This window comes from Schistocerca americana, chromosome 6, assembly GCF_021461395.2.
Source record: "Schistocerca americana isolate TAMUIC-IGC-003095 chromosome 6, iqSchAmer2.1, whole genome shotgun sequence".
NCBI classification, from domain to species: domain Eukaryota; kingdom Metazoa; phylum Arthropoda; class Insecta; order Orthoptera; family Acrididae; genus Schistocerca; species Schistocerca americana.
In genome coordinates this window covers 132,998,020-133,018,515 of record NC_060124.1, presented here as the reverse complement: position 1 = coordinate 133,018,515, position 20,496 = coordinate 132,998,020, and the positions used below count along the sequence as shown (strand labels likewise).

General features: G+C 42.7%; 1 protein-coding gene across 2 annotated transcripts in view; it reads left to right on the top strand.

Moving 5' to 3' along the window:
- Positions 1–20,496, top strand: part of LOC124619487 (stromal membrane-associated protein 1) — a 144,009-nt gene that overhangs the window by 11,579 nt on the left and 111,934 nt on the right. For both annotated transcript variants that reach the window (XM_047145901.1, XM_047145900.1), the window contains exon 3: positions 9,425–9,592. In XM_047145901.1, coding sequence (XP_047001857.1) covers positions 9,425–9,592 — 168 coding nt within the window. The remainder of the gene's footprint in view (positions 1–9,424; positions 9,593–20,496) is intronic.

The following is a 20,496-nucleotide window of genomic DNA, read 5'->3' as shown; positions in this document are numbered from 1 at the left end:
AATCCAGAATCCTAAACTGCTCGCCTGGTTCAGATTCATTGATATTTTTGCTATCCTGACTGAAGGTGAGGACACCTTATTCACATTCTTCTAGAACCTCAACTACTTCTCCCCCATTTGCTTCACCTGGTCCTACTCAAACCAACAAGCCACCTTCCTAGATGTTGACCTCCACCTAAGAGATGGCTACATCAGTACCTCCATACATATCAAACCTACTAACCACCAGCAATACCTCCACTTTAACAGCTGCCACCCATTCCATACCAAGAAGTCCCTTCCTTACAGCCTAGCTACCCGTGGTCGTCACATCTGCAATACTCGTCCATCCTTACACAACCTCTGCTCCCAATCCCTTACCTCATGGCTCATACTCCTGTAATAGACCTAGATGCAAGAACTGTCCCATACATCCTCCTGCCACCACGTACTCCAGTCCAGCCACTAACGTCACCTATCTCATCAAAGGCAGGGCCACCTCTGAAACCAGTCATGTGATTTACAAGCTAAGCTGCAACCACTGTGCTGCATTCTATGTAGGCATGACAACCAACAAGCTGTCTGTCCACATGAATGGCCACAAGCTGTGGCCCACACTGTTGCTAAATGTGCTGCCAAACATGATATCCCTCATCTCAATGACTGTTTCACAGCCTGTGCCATATGGATCCTTCCCACCAACACCAGCTTTTCTGAATTGCGCATGTGGGAACTTTCCCTGCAATACATCCTTTGTTCCCGTAACCCTCCTGGCCTCAACCTTTGTTAGTCACTGTCCTCACCCATCCGGCCCCCTCCCTGTTCCCATTTCAGTACTACACAGCCGTCATTTCACCGCCATACTCAGTCTTTTAATTATTTTTATTTCTCTCCTTTCCACTACTTACCCCCTCCCCCCTCTGCACCTTCTCTCCTGCCCTCCGTCTAAACTGTTACTTTACTGTTTGCCACTTCCACCGTACTATCCCTACCCCACCCCAGCCTCCTCCTTACCCCCACCCAGTTGCCACTCCCATCATGCACTGGTGTTGCTGCTCACCTTGTGATTTCAGTTCTTAGACTGCAGACGTGCGTGCAAGATTGTGTGTGTGTGTGTGTGTGTGTGTGTGTGTGTGTGTGTGTGTGTTACTACTGACAAAGGCCCTAATGGCTGAAAGCTATAAAGCTATAATTGTGTGAATGTCAGATTCTAAATAGGTATTTGAAGGCCCTTCAGATAAATGGTTTCATTAATTTCTATGTGAGGACCATTTTTTGCTTCAGGTTGTTGTAAAAAATCAGCATATCTTTTACATAAACTGCTAGGGTAAATGTCTCTTCCTTAATTTTTCTGCTGAATGCAGGGTTCAGCTGAGAACCTGCTGAGATTTAAATTTAGTAATGGGTTGTGTAGTTTTGTATTTCACAAGTTACATTGCTGTTGTAGCCTGTAGACTACTTTTGTAAGTGTTTTAGTGCTTTCACCATGTATTGTTTCCATCACTTTGGTAGCCATGAGAATTTTAACATAAATTTCCTCTTGTAAGTCAACGTAGAAAAATGCTGGAACTACGTCAAAATGATCTGTCCAGTTCATATTTAGCAGTTACACTAAATGGTAGAAGACTGTTACTGGTCGGTGGGAGCTGTATTGTCATGAGGTGCTAGACTCCCAGCTGGGGGGTTGTAGGTTCTTTTGATGGCCTGTGAGACAGGAGTGATAATACAGGCATTTGGAGAGAAACAAATGATGAATACAAACAGTTCTTTATTAATCCAGTAAATATGGATAGCCATTTCATTGTGTCCTCAACTTTGACACCGTTAGGTGTTGGCTCGTAATATTTCCACTGGCAGCAGCAGGTGAGGCAGACGTGAAATGTGGTGTACAGGTGGTGGCAAACTGAGCTAGTGTTGTAGGCATGCCATAGGGCTGAGTTGCTAGCGACTGCCAAGTAGTAAACGAAGCCCTGCTGCAGCAGTGGAGCATTGGCTGCCAGGAGCAGTCAGGCAGTAGCTCATGATTCGTGGCCCAGCTATGGCTGTGGTGGTGGCAACATAGTTAAGGTGGCAGAACAACTAACTCGTGGCAATGACTGACACAAGGCTGGTGCCATGCATGTGCCTGCTGGCCAGTCTTGACCTATTTGGCTGGGCTGGGATTGAGATGCAGCTGTCCAGCACTGACCATTAGGGAGTTGTGTTTTCGAGTTACATCGAAAAATCTCGAATGGGACCAATGTTCTAGGTGTGGGTGTTGTCATGTTGAAAGGAGGCCGATGCAGAAGCAGGCTTACAGTGGAGGGTTGCACCGTCAGCAGATCACTGACTGCGGCTGCTGCTGGCGATGACGGTCTGGTTACGGCTCTGAACTGTGGTGGCAGTTTTATGCCTTAACATTTCCTTCTCTCCTTTGGTTAATCTGGCCCACTGGATTCTGTTTGATTCTATCTGCTAATGACACAGATATATCTATCATTGTTTTTACACTTTACATTCTGCTGCATGAATTTGGAGTAAATCCTCCTTGCATAACTTTTCCCCTTGGGGTGTTTTCTTTTTATATTACATTTTGTACGCAGTCTCTCTTGTGATGCTCCAAACCTAGTTTGTAGGCGCTTTCTCTCTCTATTTGTTCTTTTTCACAACTTTACTTAATTCTCTGAGATTGAGTCACTGGTAGCCACAGTGCCATCTCACAACATGGGAAGAGGATGATGAATTAGGTAGGCATCCCATTAGTGTAATCTCTCTAGTCTCCCAATTAACATTCACATGCTAAAATTCATGTCTCCCCTATTCCCATATTAAATACATCATATATCTCTGTTAAACGGAATCAGATTTTCATATGTAGTGTTGCCACACTTACTGCAATCTATACAAATTTTGCTATGCACTTTTTGGTGCTAATATAAAAAAAAGGGCACTATGTGACCCCTAAGACTCGTTGACATTAATCTGAGTTCATACTGTCTTGTTATTTAACAAATCATGAAAACTATTTGCAAAACTAGTGTCAGTGGCAGCATTACTATTGTCACATTCTCAGTTGTATTGATAGAAGACTCATAAGACTGTAGTGAAACAATCCATTAGATCATCGTAACACAGCCTTCATCCTCAAAACATACAATGAACGCCCATAATACTACTACAGCAAGTTCCTCATGATACTTTATAATGAAGCTCCTTATTTAAATTCGCAACTACCTCTCATTCCGAGAATCTAAAAGTAGTCCACTGGCACTGATTCACTGAGCTCTCAAATACCAAGGACTTACTTTCTGGGTCGCAGTCACTTTTTAGGTGCCCTTCTGTTCTCATAAAACACCTCTGAAAAAATCATAAAACCTTTCCTAGTGCCCAATATGTTCTCCCGTATTAACAAATTTCTATAGGCATTGTTGGCAGATTTACTGCTATTGTGTACTCCCAATCTCAGCAGACCTGGAGTAGTTTAATTGCTGTCATTTCTAACGATCAGCTCACTAACAAAGAAACAGTCCCACGACTAGATGCTATAATGTATCACACATAGTATGTAGAATCAAAAGAAATTGTCCTTGATATTTTCAACTGCATGCAGTACAGTCTATACATAATCACGTAGAGTATCCGTTGCTATACACCTCTTAAAATCAACGAAGGATGATACCTCCACACGCAGTCACCCAAGTGTTAATCTCAAAAGCTATGAAAGAAGTAGCCTTGAACTGACAGTAAAATTTGGGAGGAAGATACTCTTTACCCACTTCAAATGTGGATGTAGAAAATATAATTGTACCCAAAATAAACTTACCCTGCCTGATTAAGGTGACACAGGAAGCTTTCCTATGTAGACACTACCTTGTATGGATATTCTATATATTGAATAACTATATGACCCAGCAACAAAGTAAATCACATTGTCAGCTTTGCAACTGGGCTTCTGTGGTAGGTAACCAGTTTTATGGAAATCGTCCCTTGTATGCCGGCCATTCTGTTATCAAGTAAGAGGCATCATCTTACACAATTTTATGAGAGAACAGTGTTCCTCAAGGGTGCATTTCAAAGGCCACCCTCTCTTTCATTGTTGTAAGCCACTAATAAACATAGTAAAGAGCCCATTGAAGACTTATATTGTAGACAGTTTTATGATCTACTGCTCTTCCTCCTATCTTGCATCCACGACTCAAAGTACAGTTGACACTTAAGAGCTCACAGTTACCAACATTCTGCAATCTTAAAGTAAGAGCATTTAAAGCATTAGACTTATTAAAGTGTCTCTGTGCCAGATGTGGGATTCAGGCAGATGCATCTACAACAATTTTATGAAGCATTTGTCTGTTCCTTTTTTAGCCTATATGCAAGCCGCTGTGGTCAAGCGGTTCTAGGCGCTTCAGTCTAGAAATAGCCCAGTCTCTAGGCTCAGAGATAGCCACCCCTATATGTATATCCAAAGGGATCTGCTGATCATGCAACATGTCTTTGAAGTTAAGTGGCCCAGTGAGTCTAAAGTATCTATCGTTGCTTACTCTCCAGCCAAGTGACTATTCCTGAATTGCCTATTAGTCACAAGGTATTGGAGATCGAGTGAAGCAGATTGCAGTACAGAATTACATAAAGCCGTCGGCATACGGACCATGCATCTGAGCGTTGAGCGTGCCGAATTTCTGACGTAGCGTGGAATAGCACGTCACTTGCACGCCATCTCCCTTCGGCTCAGAGTTGTGAGGCACCATATTGGCATTTATTTCAAACCTATATGTATATATGTCATTTCTGAGCACCAGCAAATAGATAATCACTTGAAAACCCATTGTTAACTGTAAGATTTGTTGCAATAAAATGAGAAATATCTTATTTGTGGCAAAAGTATTATTGTAACTTGCGTGTTATGAGAGTATGCCATTTAAAGGTAACAACACACTGAGGATCCACCAAAAAGGCACTGTTCTTGGTACAATTTGTTATAATTAAATTTCAGTTGGTAACATAGCTGCGATTAAAGCTTCTAGCAAGTGGCAACATGGTAGGATTGGCGGACAGAGGTATGTTGTCGGTTTAGCATAGTGGGTAGTGTTACTGATTCCTAATGAAATGCATGGAATGGTGGTGGTTTGCATCTCATCACATCTAACTTTTTTTCCCCTGACATTCGCGTAACAGGTTCTGATGATTTATGATTAGTTTGTTTAATATAAGTATATACTGTAGTATTTGATGTTATGTAAATATAGGTTCACCTTTTTTGAGAAGTGAGTTTGTTAGATAGGCTTAATCTACAGGACAGCTTGCGCTACTTGTACAAAGATATTTTGCTCCTTTCTCTTTTACATTCCATAATTCACATGTTGCAAAGATTATGCTACTGGGTAGGAACAGTGATAAAGTAAAAATGACCTTGGGGTTTTACTAAAATGTTGGAACAATGAAGTAATGCTTATCTCATGTGCAGAATTATTGCAAATTTGTATAGCACTGTTTGTAATGAGTTTTATAAGCTTGTGACCTTACTTATTGGACATGGTACTTTCCTTTTCGTCCTAAAACATGTACATGCATATTTAAGCTTTCATCAGTGTATATTACATATAGAACAACACGACTAGCATATGGACAATGGAAGAAATACGCATTTTAAGAATTAACATGGGAATTTTACGTGCGACCGTTTGGTAAACAATGTGATTTACGAGCTAGAAACATCCCGCGACTGCCACCAGAGCGCATTGTGATAGTGTATACCACATTGGAGCCCATGTACCATATGCACAAGTTGCATTGTTCCTGAGCGTTTAGTGGCACGCTCAACATTGACGTTAAACAACACGGTCCGTGCGCCAACGGCTTAACAGATACCAAGGTACCCTCAGGGCATTGGAGCAAGCAGCTACCATGGCCCAGTATAAAATTTAAATTACTTATGTAAAAGAAGTTGAATGCACCTATCTTATTAGCTGTTGCACAGCAAAATATAAGCCACATTTTTTATTATTCTCCTGGCTTGGTTGAACAGCATGCATCTTGAGGCAACCAGGAGGACCAACACGTAATGGGGCTTCCATTCTGTGGTGCAACCACTAGTAAAATAGGCAAGGAATCGGACCAGTTTTCCAATCACCCAGAAATGTTACAGAAACATTGTGAATCGTTAAAGGTAATGACAGCCTGAGGAATAGGAAATGTAGTGTAATCCTTGTGGATATGGAAAAAGTCGTGGGAGGCCACTCTACACGGGCTGTTGCCGATCACCATGTGAATCATCAGTGTCACCTTAAATACAGGAATTGTGAAAAATCTATGATGGATGAACACAACCTGTTAAATAAACTCAAGAATTTGTTTGAACAAAACAATTCGTGCTCATGCATCAAACTATTGGGACCCTGTGATCAAGGAAACAGTTTAAATTGTGTCAAAAAAACTTATTATGCTATTTCCATGATACCGTGACATAACCCCATCCTATGGGTATAAAAGTGGAAGCCTCGCTAGTTTCACAAGTTGGACACACCCCCTACAACAATGATGGAGGCAACCATATAAAGCTTAGGATTATATCTGAATTTTACGTGGTAAGTTAACAGGGAACTTTTTACCAAAGAACTCCGCCACAAAAGACTATATAGCCTTACTTAGTTACAATTGATAGGAAATCTAAAATGCAACTGTTTGCCATCTCTTGACCCTCTGTGTCTGGAATATTAATGAAAGATACAAAGTCCAATAATTAAGCGATGGAAAATCCAGAATGGCATAATTATAATGTTATGAAAAGGATAAATTGCTCCTCACCATGTAGAGAAAATGCTGAGTCACAGGCAGGCACACAGACTGCTTTACATGGAGCTTTTGGCCAAAAGGCCCTCTGCCTCTGCTGCAGAGGCTAGACTGTGAGCAACTGTGCATGATGGAAAAAAGCAGTCTGGGTGTTGGAGGAAGGAGCTGCTGGGATGGGGATGTTGAAGGATAGCAGGGTAGGGGTGGGGAGAGTGTACTGCAAATTTTAGGATAATGCAGGAACATGGTGGGGTTCGTAGGTGTAGTTGGGAGGTTTGGGGGGGGAGATGGGAGATGAGAAGCAGAAAAGGAGAGAAGTAGAGGGGGAGTGGTTCATACCTGCACAATTAAAGAAAACTGGTGTCAGTGGGAAGGATCCAGATGGCACAGGCTCTGAACCAGTCATTGAAGTGAAGCAAGATGTGTTGGGTAGCATATTCAGCAACTGGGAGGTCCAGCTATATCTAGACCACAGTTTGTTGGTGGCCATTCCTATGGATAGACGACTTGTTGATTGTCATTCCTATGTAAAATGCAGCACAGTTGTTGCAGCTTACTTTGTAGGTCACATGACTGTTTTCAGACAGCCCTGCCCTTCATGGATAGGTGATGCCTGTGACTGGACTAGAGGGGGGGGGGGGGGGGGAGAGGATGTATGTGACAGATCTTGTAACTAGGTCATATTACAGAAATATGAACTATGAGGCAAGGGGCTGGGAACAAGTATGCAGTAGGTATGGGCAAGGATATTGCATAGGTTTGATGGGCAGCAGAATTCCACTGTAGTAGGGGTGGAAGTATAGTGAATATTTGATATTCCTCCTCATTTCAGGGTACGACTGGAGCTAGTTGAAACCCTAGCGAAGAATTTGATTCAGGTGCCCCAGTCCTGGGAGGTTTTGAGTAATGGAGTGCTTCTTGTGGTTGGACAGTGGAAATGTGGGAGGTTGTAACTGACTGGAGAGACAAGGTGCAGGAGATTTGTTTCTGTACAAAGTTGGGAAGGTAATTTTGGTCTGTGAAGGGCTCAGTGAGACCCTTTGTATATTTGGAGAGGGACTGCTCATCACTACAGATGAGACAGCCATGGGTGGGTAGGTTGTATGGAAGGGACTTCTTGGTATGAAATGGTATGAAAGGGACTTTTTGGTATGAAATGGGAGGCTGATGCTGGTGGCGGTAGTTTTGCTATCAATAGAGGTACTGATGTAGTCATCTGCGAGATGGTCAGCATCGAGGAAGGTGGCTTGTTAGGTTGAGGATGACAGGTGAAGCGGATAGGGGAGAAGGTGTTGAGGCTCTGGAGGAATATAGGTAGGGTGCCCCCCACCCTTGATCCAGATCACAGAGATATTGTCAGTGAATCTGAACTAGGTGAGTCGCTTAGGATTCTGGTTATAAAGGACTCGTCTAGACGGCCCATGAATAGGTTGGAATAGGATGGTGCCCAGTATTTCTCATTTAATGGTGACTGGCAGTCTAAACACATTTTTATTTACAGGTGAACAACTGCTGAGAGATTATTAATTCATTTACTGTAATTGTGTACATCCTTTTTTGTTAAACTTTCTGTATTATCAAGTGACTGTCCTGGAAACCAATACCAGTTGCAGGTATCAAATGGCTTTCAGGGGGTCAAAAATTTGATTTTCACTTCTTTGCGTGATTATTGATGGAATTTAAAACTCAAAAATGCTGCCATAATCTACTCATTAAGAGATAAAATTTTGTATTAAAAGTTTAACACAATAAGATCAGTATTACAGTTACAAACTGTGTGCTTGTCTTACGGCAGTGTAAGTGATGGTGCACAAGTGCACAACTTTATTCATCCAGTATTTGAGAGTGAGAGCACTTGGCAACTTCCAACAAATGTCACACATAATTTCAAATGTTTTACGAAACTTTTTCTTGCTGACGCCCCCCGTCCCTCCAATGTAATCATGAAAAGGGAAAATGTACAATGGTTACAACATGTTCGTTTTTCATGCAGTAAAACTACAGCATCAGACATGACATTTTAATTTATTACTGTCAACTCTATTCACAACATAGTTTGCAGACAGTATCCACATATATCACTGAATGTACCTGCAAAATTATATCATCGTACGACACACAATGAGATTCCTGAAAAACTAGCTTTTGCTTGCACTATATTAGTCCAGTGTGTAATAATGAGAGCACTTAAAAACTTCGCACAAACTTCAAGCATAATTTCAGACTTTTCCTGTAATTTTTCTCCATTATCTGCTTAATGTCAAATACTTGACATATCCTCATTTGTAAAGTAATGAGGTATTTCAAGCTGTTTTATACATGGGAGTGTGTTTCTTTAAACAGTTGGAGATTTACTGATATTAACTATTTGGACAAACATATCTTCTTAGTCCTTTGAATATGCTGTTTATAGTGTGCAACATTTTCCCACGTAAGTGAAAAGTTGACTTACAAATTTTGTGTTGCTCTCATGCAGAGCTTAGGTCCTCAGATATCTTAGCTGGTGCACTAGATTTCTGGCAAGGATCTTCAGCTCTGCCACATATTCCCCTATGGCACCTATGTTCTTTATGTTTATAAAAAAGATAAATATAGAATTACTTATAGACTTTGATATTTTTTATATGATGGTATATGTACAGTTTTACTCCTGTGACAGTTTCACAATTTTTTATTACAGAGCCTACAACAAATGGGCAACAGCCGTGCGAGAGCTGTTTATGAGGCCAATCTACCTGATAACTTCAGGCGACCACAGACAGATTCTTCACTGGAAGCTTTTGTTCGTGCAAAATATGAGCAGAAGAAATATATTGCACGAGAATGGGTTCCACCACCAGTACCAAAGGTATGTATTGCTTTGAGTCCTGCATTAACAAATCTGTCAGCTATTTAGAATTAGAATAAACATCATTAAACAACTAGAATAAAGCAGGCAATAAACCAAAATTTAGTGAGAGTTCTGAAGTTCTTCGTTAAGTTGCTGGAGATAGTATGGATTCCCCTTCCTGATTTGGACTGATTGTCGCAGTCAGTTCAACACAAAGCCTAAGAATGCTGTGGTATTTCTCACATACACGCTGTGTTGTAGGAAGTGAAAGCAAAGTTACTACCAGAACTAGTGGCTCACTTAAGAAACTAAATTTGAATAAATAATAATAATAATGTCGTGTGACTAGAGCCTCCCGTCGGGTAGACCATTCACCTGGTGCAAGTCTTTAGATTTGACGCCACGTCGGCGACTTGCGCGTCAATGGGGATGAAATGATGATGATTAGGACAGGACAACACCCAGTCCCTGAGCAGAGAAAATCTCCGGCCCAGCCAGGAATCAAACCTGGGCCCTTAGGATTGACATTTGAAAATTTGCATGGAGTAACTAACAGAAATTACGAAAACCTAAATTAAACACACTGAATTGAGACGGGTCTCTCTCTCTCTCTCTCTCTCTCTCTCTCTCTCTCTCTCTCTCTCTCTCTCTCTCTTTAAGGGCTCAGTAGGCAAGAACAAGCCCCCAGGTAGACAATTAACCATAAACACTTCAATAACAGTATCATTTAAACACATTTCTCAGTCAATCACAGTAGTAGCAGTTAATAAAGTCACTGAACACAGGAAGACTTCTTGGCCAAGTCTGAATGTCAGACTGTTTATACCTGTATAATCACTGTCAGGTCGGAATGTTGTAGGTTCTTAGTGAAACACTATAACTGAACCTACCAGTAAGCTCTGTGTCCAGAAGGACCATGGTTTTGACAGCTGCCAGAATTTGCAACAGCAGAAAATTCTAAGACTGCTGAATATTAGGTCATAGTCAATGAGGCAAAGTTCACAGAGCATTGCTCTTGGTTGACTGCTGGCCGCACGTGAGGGCTCTGCAGACAGTGATCCATGATGGTCTTTGGGCTTTAACTGAGTCAGCTGTAGCTGTGTCGGGCCCTAAATGCAGTTGCGACAGAAGGGTACAATCTGCATTACTTACGGCCATGTGACGTTGCGGTCGCAAGTAAGGCTGTGATAGCCACACCTTCTTAAGGTGACGAGGATGCTGCCTGTTGGCAAGGTGGGCACCTCAGATCTTGGTGGTGGCTGTCAGTTCCATATGACAAACTGTTCTTCTCAGTCTTCAGAACTGTTTGTTTTTGCTTTACGATACTGTGACACTTAAAGGGCTGCCCTTCATTCACCTGATTCACTGTCCTGTAATGCAGGACGACTAAATGTTCTTACGCAGCATCACTCCCCTCACCCTCCTTGGGAAGAGAAAGGGTTGATTGGCTTGAAATCCTAGAGTGTCAATGTCCACGGGCAAGGGAGTGCCAGCAGCAGTTAGAGCTCTTTTGTGGGCACTGGTATCCTGGTGACTGTCTGACTCCTGTTTGTGTGGGCAATGCTGCAGCCATCGCGGTTGGTAGAGCTCGAAGATGGGCCATGGGGTATGTGTAACAAAAACCATGGCGGAGTCACAATTTGAAACATCAGAGAGCCTCTGTGGGTACAGTTGTTTGATTTTTTTTTAAGGGTCTGTTTGTGGTCCTGCAGCTGGATCTACACCATAACTGTACTGAGAAGATGGGTGATATGCTGAGGCCCGGCAGTGCTTTCCCCTTGAAAAGAAGCATTGTCCACACCTTCTCATGAATCCTATAGTGATAGCGGCGTGGACTTGGGAGAGACTAATTCGGAGACTATGGGATTTCACAATAGCAGGCTGTAAGGGCTGAGGTTGGCCATGCAGCCTCTCTGCTGGGTTGGCCCCAGCCTGCGGAGAACAACAGTATGACGCCAAGAAGAGTGTGAGCACACTGTCAATGTTATGGTCTGTAATAATTTCATCATTTGTTATTTTAAAGTGTGAATGAAATGTCTCCTCCTTCTACTGGATGCCGGATGGAATGGGGCTGTTAGCGCAAGTTGAATGTCTTAGATTTAAAAAACTGTCAGGATATCGGGATGAAGTAGACTGTTGCTTACTCCCTGCATCTGCTAGTATGAGCCAGTGTGATCCCAGAAATGGGCCTGCAAAGTCAAGATGGAGCCTGGACCACGGTTTCATTGCTGCAGGCCACAGGAAGTATTTATATACTGAAGCTTCTTGATGACCTTGATGCTGTTGGAAAGTTGCGAGCATATGCTCAGTATTCTTATCAGTGCCTTTCCAGAATACCTGTTCGCAGACCATCTTGCACTGGGTGAGAGATTAGCAGTAAATGCAAGCTAAATAAGGGACCAGTGCTGCAGAGTACTCCCTGCAAAACTGAACTGGGATTCCATTTGAATCCGACTTAATTTGTTTTTAACTATTTCTGTTTCTGTGCACTAGGGATGCCAATTTCTGTGCCCTCAAAGTGCGACAGTCAGACGACAGTATGTTTCTATGATCCTCCTGCATGAATGATTTCTTAAGTGTGAAATTAAAAATTTCGGGTTTCCTTTTGCTGTCTTCTATTGCCGCACCAGATTTGATGACGGGTGACTGGATAGAAGTCTCCAATCTGCCTAGAGGTTTTTCATATGACTAGAATTTTCTTGAGTTCTCGGAAAGATCTTCCACCAAGGTGACATGGAAGTTGTTTTATGCTTCGTACATTGATCTTATTACAGACACATGAATTTAGACTAACTCTTGCTTGTCGACATTTATGCATTCTTTTTTTATCTGAGAGTGCAACAATCTGTTTCCTCAACATTTTACGAATTTGACTATAAAACCACAGAGGGTATTTTCCATTCTTAATCCACTTATTTGATACGTCTACAGTGTGTGATTTACAGCCACTTTAAACTTTGCCCAAAGTTTCTCTGTGCCAATCATGCTGGAACTAAATAATGTCCATCCTTTGTCTAAGTGGGATGCTAACAATTATTTATCTGCTTTTTCTAGCATAAACACTCACCTTGCCTTCTTGGTTGATGATTGACTTTAGTAATGATCTGTGTATCATCATGGTTACTAGTCCATGTCTCTATAGTAACACTGTTGATAAGGTCAGGCCTAAAATGTTTCCAATGTGTTGGTTGTCGAACTAGTTGTTAAAGCTCGTGTTTTTTTTTAAAAAAAATCAGGGTTACCACAAGTTCTGGAATCAGGGAATTTCAAATATGTAAGGGAAATTTGAAAAAAACACTGGAAAAATCGCATTTTTGTCTCGGTAGATGAAACGGCTTGTTGACCAAGACTTCATGCATCGTCACTGGCTGGAAGCATCTGAGTACATGCACTGCTTCCCTACTCCCTCATTCTTACTGCTTCTCCCCTTCCTACCACTTCCCTCAGCTTCCCACCACTTCTAGCCACTAGCCTAGCAGCTGCTGACGAGAGGCAAGGAGATGTGAGGAGTGGTTTGTTTGAATCTCATTCTCATAGACTGTAGACACATCAGACGGAGACGGTGGCCATGTGTTCTTAACTTAATGTTAATGAGTAGGAAAAACAATCCCGTAATGTTCAAATACAGTATTAGTAGTGAGCTGCTTGACACAGTGTGGGGCGGCGGGTGGATTAATTGTTAATGAATGTGTTCCTATTATTTATTTAATGCTGTTGTTTGCCGTTCTCAACACTGGCTCTCTAACTACAATATTGGCAACCAGAAAGTGATTAGCAAAACGTGAAGCCTGTAATTAGAATTCCTAGTGCCCACTTCATCTGAGAAATACATTTATAGCTACAGCTTATAGCTCCAGAGTAATTAGGAGATTGTCTGGAATTCATAATCAAAAACCATTCTCTCTAAAATGTTCACTATATTCTGAAAGTCACAGACCAAAAAGAATCCACACAATCAAACTACCAGAGCAGTTCAGAGTCTAATGCGCTGATGCAACTATAGCTGTTCAAATTAAATGTTTAAGTGAATGCTCGCCATAATTTGATGATAATGTTCATCAAACACCACGCTAAATAATGGTAGAATGTCTGTCTCGCAGCGGCACGTGAGAATACGACATACGCAAACTGAAGATAGATCATTAAAGTCATCCCAGAATTAACACTTCACTCGAAAAAGATTTCATGGTTACGCGTATCCCGAGTAACGTATTACGGCATCTGAGGCTGTTTATAGCAACGATACCGAAACGACGTGACTCCCAGCACAGGTGGTGTGCTAATCAGCATCTGGAGAGAACTGGGGCCTTTTTCTCTCACGCAGCGTTCTTATATATAAAGCCGCGGTGCGGACGGCTAAGGGAACGCCTGATCAAATTTGCTCTCCCGACTAGCCGCTGGGCTAGTAATGCACCACTGTAAGTTATGGAATAAATCATTGCTTCCTTTGCTGATGGCTGATGAAGCTCTCAGTTTAAATGTGCAACCGGCACACAGGTAAGTAATCATAATAAAAGTCTGACGTGGCTAAGTCAAATATTTTGGGCGAGAGAATTAATTTAATTACACTACACGCAGTAGACGAGCTCTGAACTTGCCCTTTGGAGATATGCTATCGCTATAGTTTTATAGTTATTCAGTTGAAACTTCACATCTTTATGATTATAGCAGATCTCCCTTCTACTTAAATTTAAACATCCTAGCTTTATTTATTTGCCTACTTAATCTATCTTGCTTCCTTAATTTTTAAGACAAAAACCAGAAAATCATGAATTTCAACTAAAATTTTAATTTGTGAGATCCAGAATACTGCTTCTACTAAATTATTATGCAAAAGGAATCTAAATATAAATTTTTAAGTTTCTAGCTCTTTTCTGTTGCACCAATGATTTTTACAGAAAAACGTCCAAATTTCGAAAATCGTTAAAGTTATTGAACTGATATTCAACACATATTGATTTAGTATTACTCCTGACATGCTAGAAACGTTTCAGGTTATTTACTTGATTTTTAAAGTATTGCGCAACATTAATGACGTCAGAGCTAGTTACAGCAGACTGGCTGGCACACAATGGAAAGACTGATGTGAATTTTATAAGTCGTGAGTAGGCTGCTTCCCTACAACAGTTACATATATGAAATATCTAGGTGTTAACATCACAAAGCTATACGAAATGTAACGAACATGTCAGATTGGTAGTAGGGAAGGTGAATGCTAGACTTGAGTTTATTGAGAGAATTATTTTGGGGAAAATGTAGCTCACCTATATAGGAGACAGCATATAGAACGCTTTAGTCCAATCAAAATTACTTGATAGTTGACTTCTCTCCCTTCTTGCTACAGTGTTGCCGGATACCACTCGGTTATAGGTGACACACAAATATAGCAGGCCACTTCACAAACGCTGTTAATGTGTAACACGGTGCAATTTTGGAAGCAGCCAAAACCTCGTATGACAGAAATCGAAATGCTGGGTCGACAGATGATTTTAAGTGATGAGTGACTGAACTGTGGCAGCTGACTGTTTTGTAACCCTAATTTAACTTGTGTCCTAATCTAAGCAAAACCTCACATTGTGCAATGCACATGAGAAAATGGTGACTAACAACCTGTGGAAGAACTGCAATTATGATCGCTTTGTTCATGACATTTAAGACTAACCTCTATGAGCAAACGCAAGACAAAAATTTCATAATGTGTTTGTTTGCATAGCCATCTTACATAGCAAAATTTCAGTTTTAGTGGTAAAAGCAAACTAATTTCTCGCTGTCATTCGTTACCCGAAACTGTCCTCACACTAACTACACGGGATGCCCCATTACCAATCAATGAGCAGTCCAGGTTGGCACCTGGTTGCAGATTATGGAGGACATAAGCAGATTCCAAATAAAAACGAATAACAGAGAAATAAGAGCAAATAAAATAGTCAATTAGATGATAAAAATAACATGGCAACATATTAGAATTAAAAAAATAAAAATAAACCAATTAATTGAATAAAAATGATAGTATTTTGTTTAGACTTAGAAAAACAAAAAAATTAGCTACATTTGACGAGATTTAAAACTTCGATCTTCAATACATCAGGTTTATATGCTAACTGCTACGCTATGCCAGTGCACTGCAAAATGTTGTTGGACTAGCGTCCCAGTCGCAGTGATACAGTCTTCACAAATTCGGTTTCATGCAATGTCGTGCAGAGCTTACTCGATGTAAGCTGATGTATGGCAAATTGGATCTTGTGTGGAAGGATCCAGTAGTGTTTGATCAATGCTGTATATGAAAGGAGTGTACTTAATCTTCACCTGCATCATTTCGTGTGTTTGTGTTTTCGGGGGACAGTGGTTGACAGTGGTTTGGTGTGGTTATCATGTTACGAAATATGAAAGAAAAAAAAATCAGACCAAGGATTCAGGATCCAAACACACAAAGGAAGAAAACTGAACAATGCGTTGGAAGTGAACTACTTCGAATTAATTGTTATGGCAACAGCAAAAGGTTTGGGCATGGTGTTGAGCACTTTGAATGGAGGAAACCAGATACAATGTGTGAAATGTCAACCATTGCATCATCTTTTCCCTTCCACGCTGCATGTCTTATCCTCCTGCTATTGTTTTTCCCTCTCCCTTGGGAACGTGTCTGGTGGGGTATTACTGGGAATATTCTGCATTGTCTGTCGCTGATGGAAGAACAGTCTCACCACCGTCTGTCTTTCCCTTTTCCTTTCTTTCTTTCCTTTTTCCTCTCATTTTTCCGCTTCGGCGTTAGAGATTAGTCTAGTCTTCTTCTTCCTCCCTGTGCGCTCCTGAAGACTGACAAAACGCTTCTGACATGTAACAGGTGACTGGGTAACACGTAATTCCGAGCCCCAGTTCGACAGGTAGTGTTTGCACGTACCCCATGGTACATGCCGGGCCCAGGGAGGGGTGATTGCCTGAACTGCAACCTTCCCAAATTGCCGATTGATCCCTCTGTCAGGTGTTTGAGAGGTGTGACATGAGGTGTGAACAATCACCTAAGATGGGTGCAACCCCTTGTGACGGGGGCCCCCAGTTAGAAGGAGCTTGCCATCGAAGACGCTGGCAATTGTGGGGGATTTCCTCCCAATGAGTCAATCATCTGCACATTCAGCGTCTATGAAATATAAACATAATGAAGCTAGCTATTCAAAGACCCTTCCTGCTGCACCACAGTTCCTCGTAGTCTCATGTACTGAAGTCGGTCAGTCCTTCACCACAGTAAATCTATTTATTATTCAGAAAGGTGTTAATGCAATTGCCGGCCCTGTGAAATCCTGCTCTCGTTTACGGAATGGCACTTTGCTTTTGGAGATGACTTCTGATTCTCGAGCACAACTACTGCTTGCCACCTCGCTTCTCCACAGCTACCCTGTTTGTGTCGAGGCCTATAGAACTGTTGAGTTCTTCCCGTGGTGTTATTTATGGTAGTAGGTTGCTCAACGGTCTGCCCAAGGCCAAAATCCGGTCTTACTTCTCTGATCAGAATGTCATTGCCATCCACTGGGGAATGAAACAGTTAGATTCCTCCTTAGTGCCCACCCGCACTTTTTTTCTCACCTTTGATAGAGTGGTGTTTCTGTCCAATATCAAAGCAGGCTATGAAATTATCAGTCTGGCCGTACATTCTGAACCTGATGCACTGCTACCAGTGTCGTCATTTCAACCACACATCATCATCTTGTCGACACCCAGCCAAATGTGTAACCTGTGGTGGGGATGCGCACGAGGGAGATTGTCTGCCTCCTACCCGCTATATCAACTGCAATGGTGGCCATGCCACCACCTCTCTGGATTGTCCTGTGTATCTTGATGAGCGGGCTGTCAAAGGGATCCGGGATAACGAAAAAGTGCCCTACCCAGTCGATTGCAAGTTATTCGCTAATTGCAAACCCTGCATTCTCCTTTCTGGCACATATAATTCTGTTCTTGTTGCCCCTCACTCCATGAAGGACATGGCCATGCAGACATGTGACCTCCAATTCAGCTCTGAGGTTGTGAAATCGCCCAGTGTCAAGGTAGCATTGCCAACCCAGAGCCAACTGTGCAACAAGCCATCAAACTCCTTAAGGAGTGAAGCCACCAGCTACACAACCGGTAGGCCAGGACAGAAGTAGTACTCTGGTGAAGACTTCCTACGTCCCTCTTGCCAACCAACACCCAAGTCTTCCCTGATCGGAAAGGCGTGAAGTCCACCAAAGGCAAATGGTCTTCTACTTCAGTGACTCGAAGATCCTCTTAAACGGTGTCGCCACATGATACCTTAGTCAGGCTGGCATCTGTGTCGCCGGTGTGCACCACCATTGAACTCCACAGACCGACTGCTCAAGCAAGCCAATGGTTCTGTGGACCCAGTGGAGCAGGATCCTCGTCCTTCTGTGCCCTGTAGTAGCGACTCTTCACAGGCTGTCACTTGGCAGCCGCCGAGGTGACACCGCTACATCTCTTCATTATTGTGACTTTCTTCCAATGGAAAGTTCGCGGCCTTCGATTCCACAGAGAGGATCTATGGCTGCTTTTAGCATTGCAGCATCCCCTTGTACTCTGCCTTCAGGAAACAAAATTGTGCCCTCATGACCAGTTTGAGCTTCTACATTTCTTCCCAGTTCGTTTTGACCTTTCCTCTGAGGTCGGCATTCCATCTCATGGGGGCGTCATGCTGCTCATACATGATGACATTCGTAGTCAAGGAGATGGTGGTGTGTTGGTGCCCATAAGCACCAACACACCACCATCTCCTTGACTACCCATCTTCAAGCTGTTGCAGTTCGCCTTTTCTTTCTCCACCTGACTTCATTATAAACAGATGTGTGAAAGTGTTGCCGCATTCTTCGGGATAGCAAAAAAGCTAGCTGGATTTCATTCACTAGTTCTTCTAACAGTTCCATCCCTTCCTCTGTCGTGAGGGCCAACCTCCAACGGCTCTCTGGACCAAGATCCATTCGCCAGTTTCCAGCCTGATAGTAGCAGATAATGTTATCGTGGACCCTAATGCCATATTCAACACCTTTGGCCACAATTTTGTGGAAGTTTCGAGCTCTCCCACTATAACCCTACCTTCCTCCATCGGAAGTGAGCAGAGGATGCTCGGGCGATACGCTTCTCTTCTCAGAATTGTGAGTGCTGCAATGCCACCTATAATATGAGGGAGCTAGATCATCCTCTTAGTTCATCCCGATCCTCCGCCCCAGGGCCAGACACTATCCACATTCAGATGTTGCAGCATCGTTCTCATGTCGGCAAGCACTTTCTGCTAAACACATAGAACGGCATGTGGGCAGAGGGCACATTTCCCGGACTTTGGAGTGAAGCCACCGTCATACCCATACCTAAGCCCAGTAAGGTCAAAAACCTTCCTTCTAGTTACCGCCCCTTCTCACTCAACAGCTGCGTTTGCAAGGTGATGGAATATATGAGTCATGCCTGGCTGGTATGGTGGCTCGAGTCGCGCAATTTACTAATGAATGCACAGTGTGGATTTTGAGGGCAGTGTTCTGCATTTGACCATCTCATTACTTTGTCCACCCATGTCCTGAATGGTTTTCTGTGGAAATCCCAGTCTGTGGCCGTGTTTTTCGATTTGGAGAAGGCATACGATACCTGCTGGAGAACTGGTATCCTCCGTACTCTTTACACATGTTGATTCTGTGGCCGCCTGGCCTGTTTCTTTCAGGAATTTTTAAAAGACGGAGTTTCCAAGGTACGTGTGGGTTCTGCCTTGTCGGACACCTTTATCCAGGAAAACGGTGTGCCTCAGGGTTCTGTCCTGAACTTCGTCCTCTTTGCTATTGCCATTAATCCTATAATAGCCTGTCTCCCGCCGGGCATCTCTGGTTCCCTTTTTGTTGACGATTTTGCCATATATTGCAATTTTCCACAGACCTGTCTCACTGAGCGGGGTCTTCAGCAATGTCTTGATCACCTCTGCTCCTGGAGCATCGACAGTGGCTTTAGTTTTTCCACTGGTAAAACTGTCTGTAAGAGTGTCTGGCAGTACAAATGGTTTCTGGCACCATCTTTACATCTTGGGCCTGTTGCCCTTCTGTTTATTGAAACTACGAAATTCCTGGGTCTCATGCTAGACAGGAAGCACTCTTGGTCCTCCCATGTGTATTACCTTGCAGCCCACTGTAAGTGGTTCCTCAGTGTCCTACATGTCCTCAATGGTATCCTGTGGTGCCGTTCGAACAACCCTTCTCCATTTGTATCGGTCCTTTGTCCATTTGAAACTAGACTATGGGTGCTTTGTTTATGTGTCTGCATGCCCATCCCTCTTAAGCTGTCTCATCACTATCCACCATCGTGGTATCCGTTTGCCCACTGACACTTTTTACACTAGCCCAGTTGAGAGACTGTATGCTGAAGCTGCTGAACGGTCCTACTGCTGTAACTTTCTCCTCAGCATGTATGCATCCGTTTGTATACCATGCATGACTACCCATCCTATGCCACCTCCTTCAATGATTCCCTTGATCACCAATACGGGACGCATCCCTCTTCTGTTACCTTCTGGATTTCGCTTTTGGCTCTTGCTCTGGCAGCTTAACTTCATGCTCCATGCAACTTTCCTGGTGGGTGTGAACTCTTCACCACCTTGGCTTCGTGTAGAGTCCCGTGTGAACATTGGCCTTCATTTGCTTCCGAAGGACACTACCTCAGCCTCGGTCTATCTCATTCAATTTCATGACCTTCCCATGGAACTTCGCGATAGTACCTTTCTGTACACTCATTTCTCTTGGACTGTTAGTGGGGTTGGGTTGCCTTCGTCATTGGCACCCATGTCTTTCGATATCGGCTTCCGGCATGCTGCTAACTACTTACATCAGAGCTCTTTGCCCTCTATCAGGCCATGAAGTACATCCTGTGACACAGCCTTTTCAATTGTCTTCTGCTCACTCAGTCAG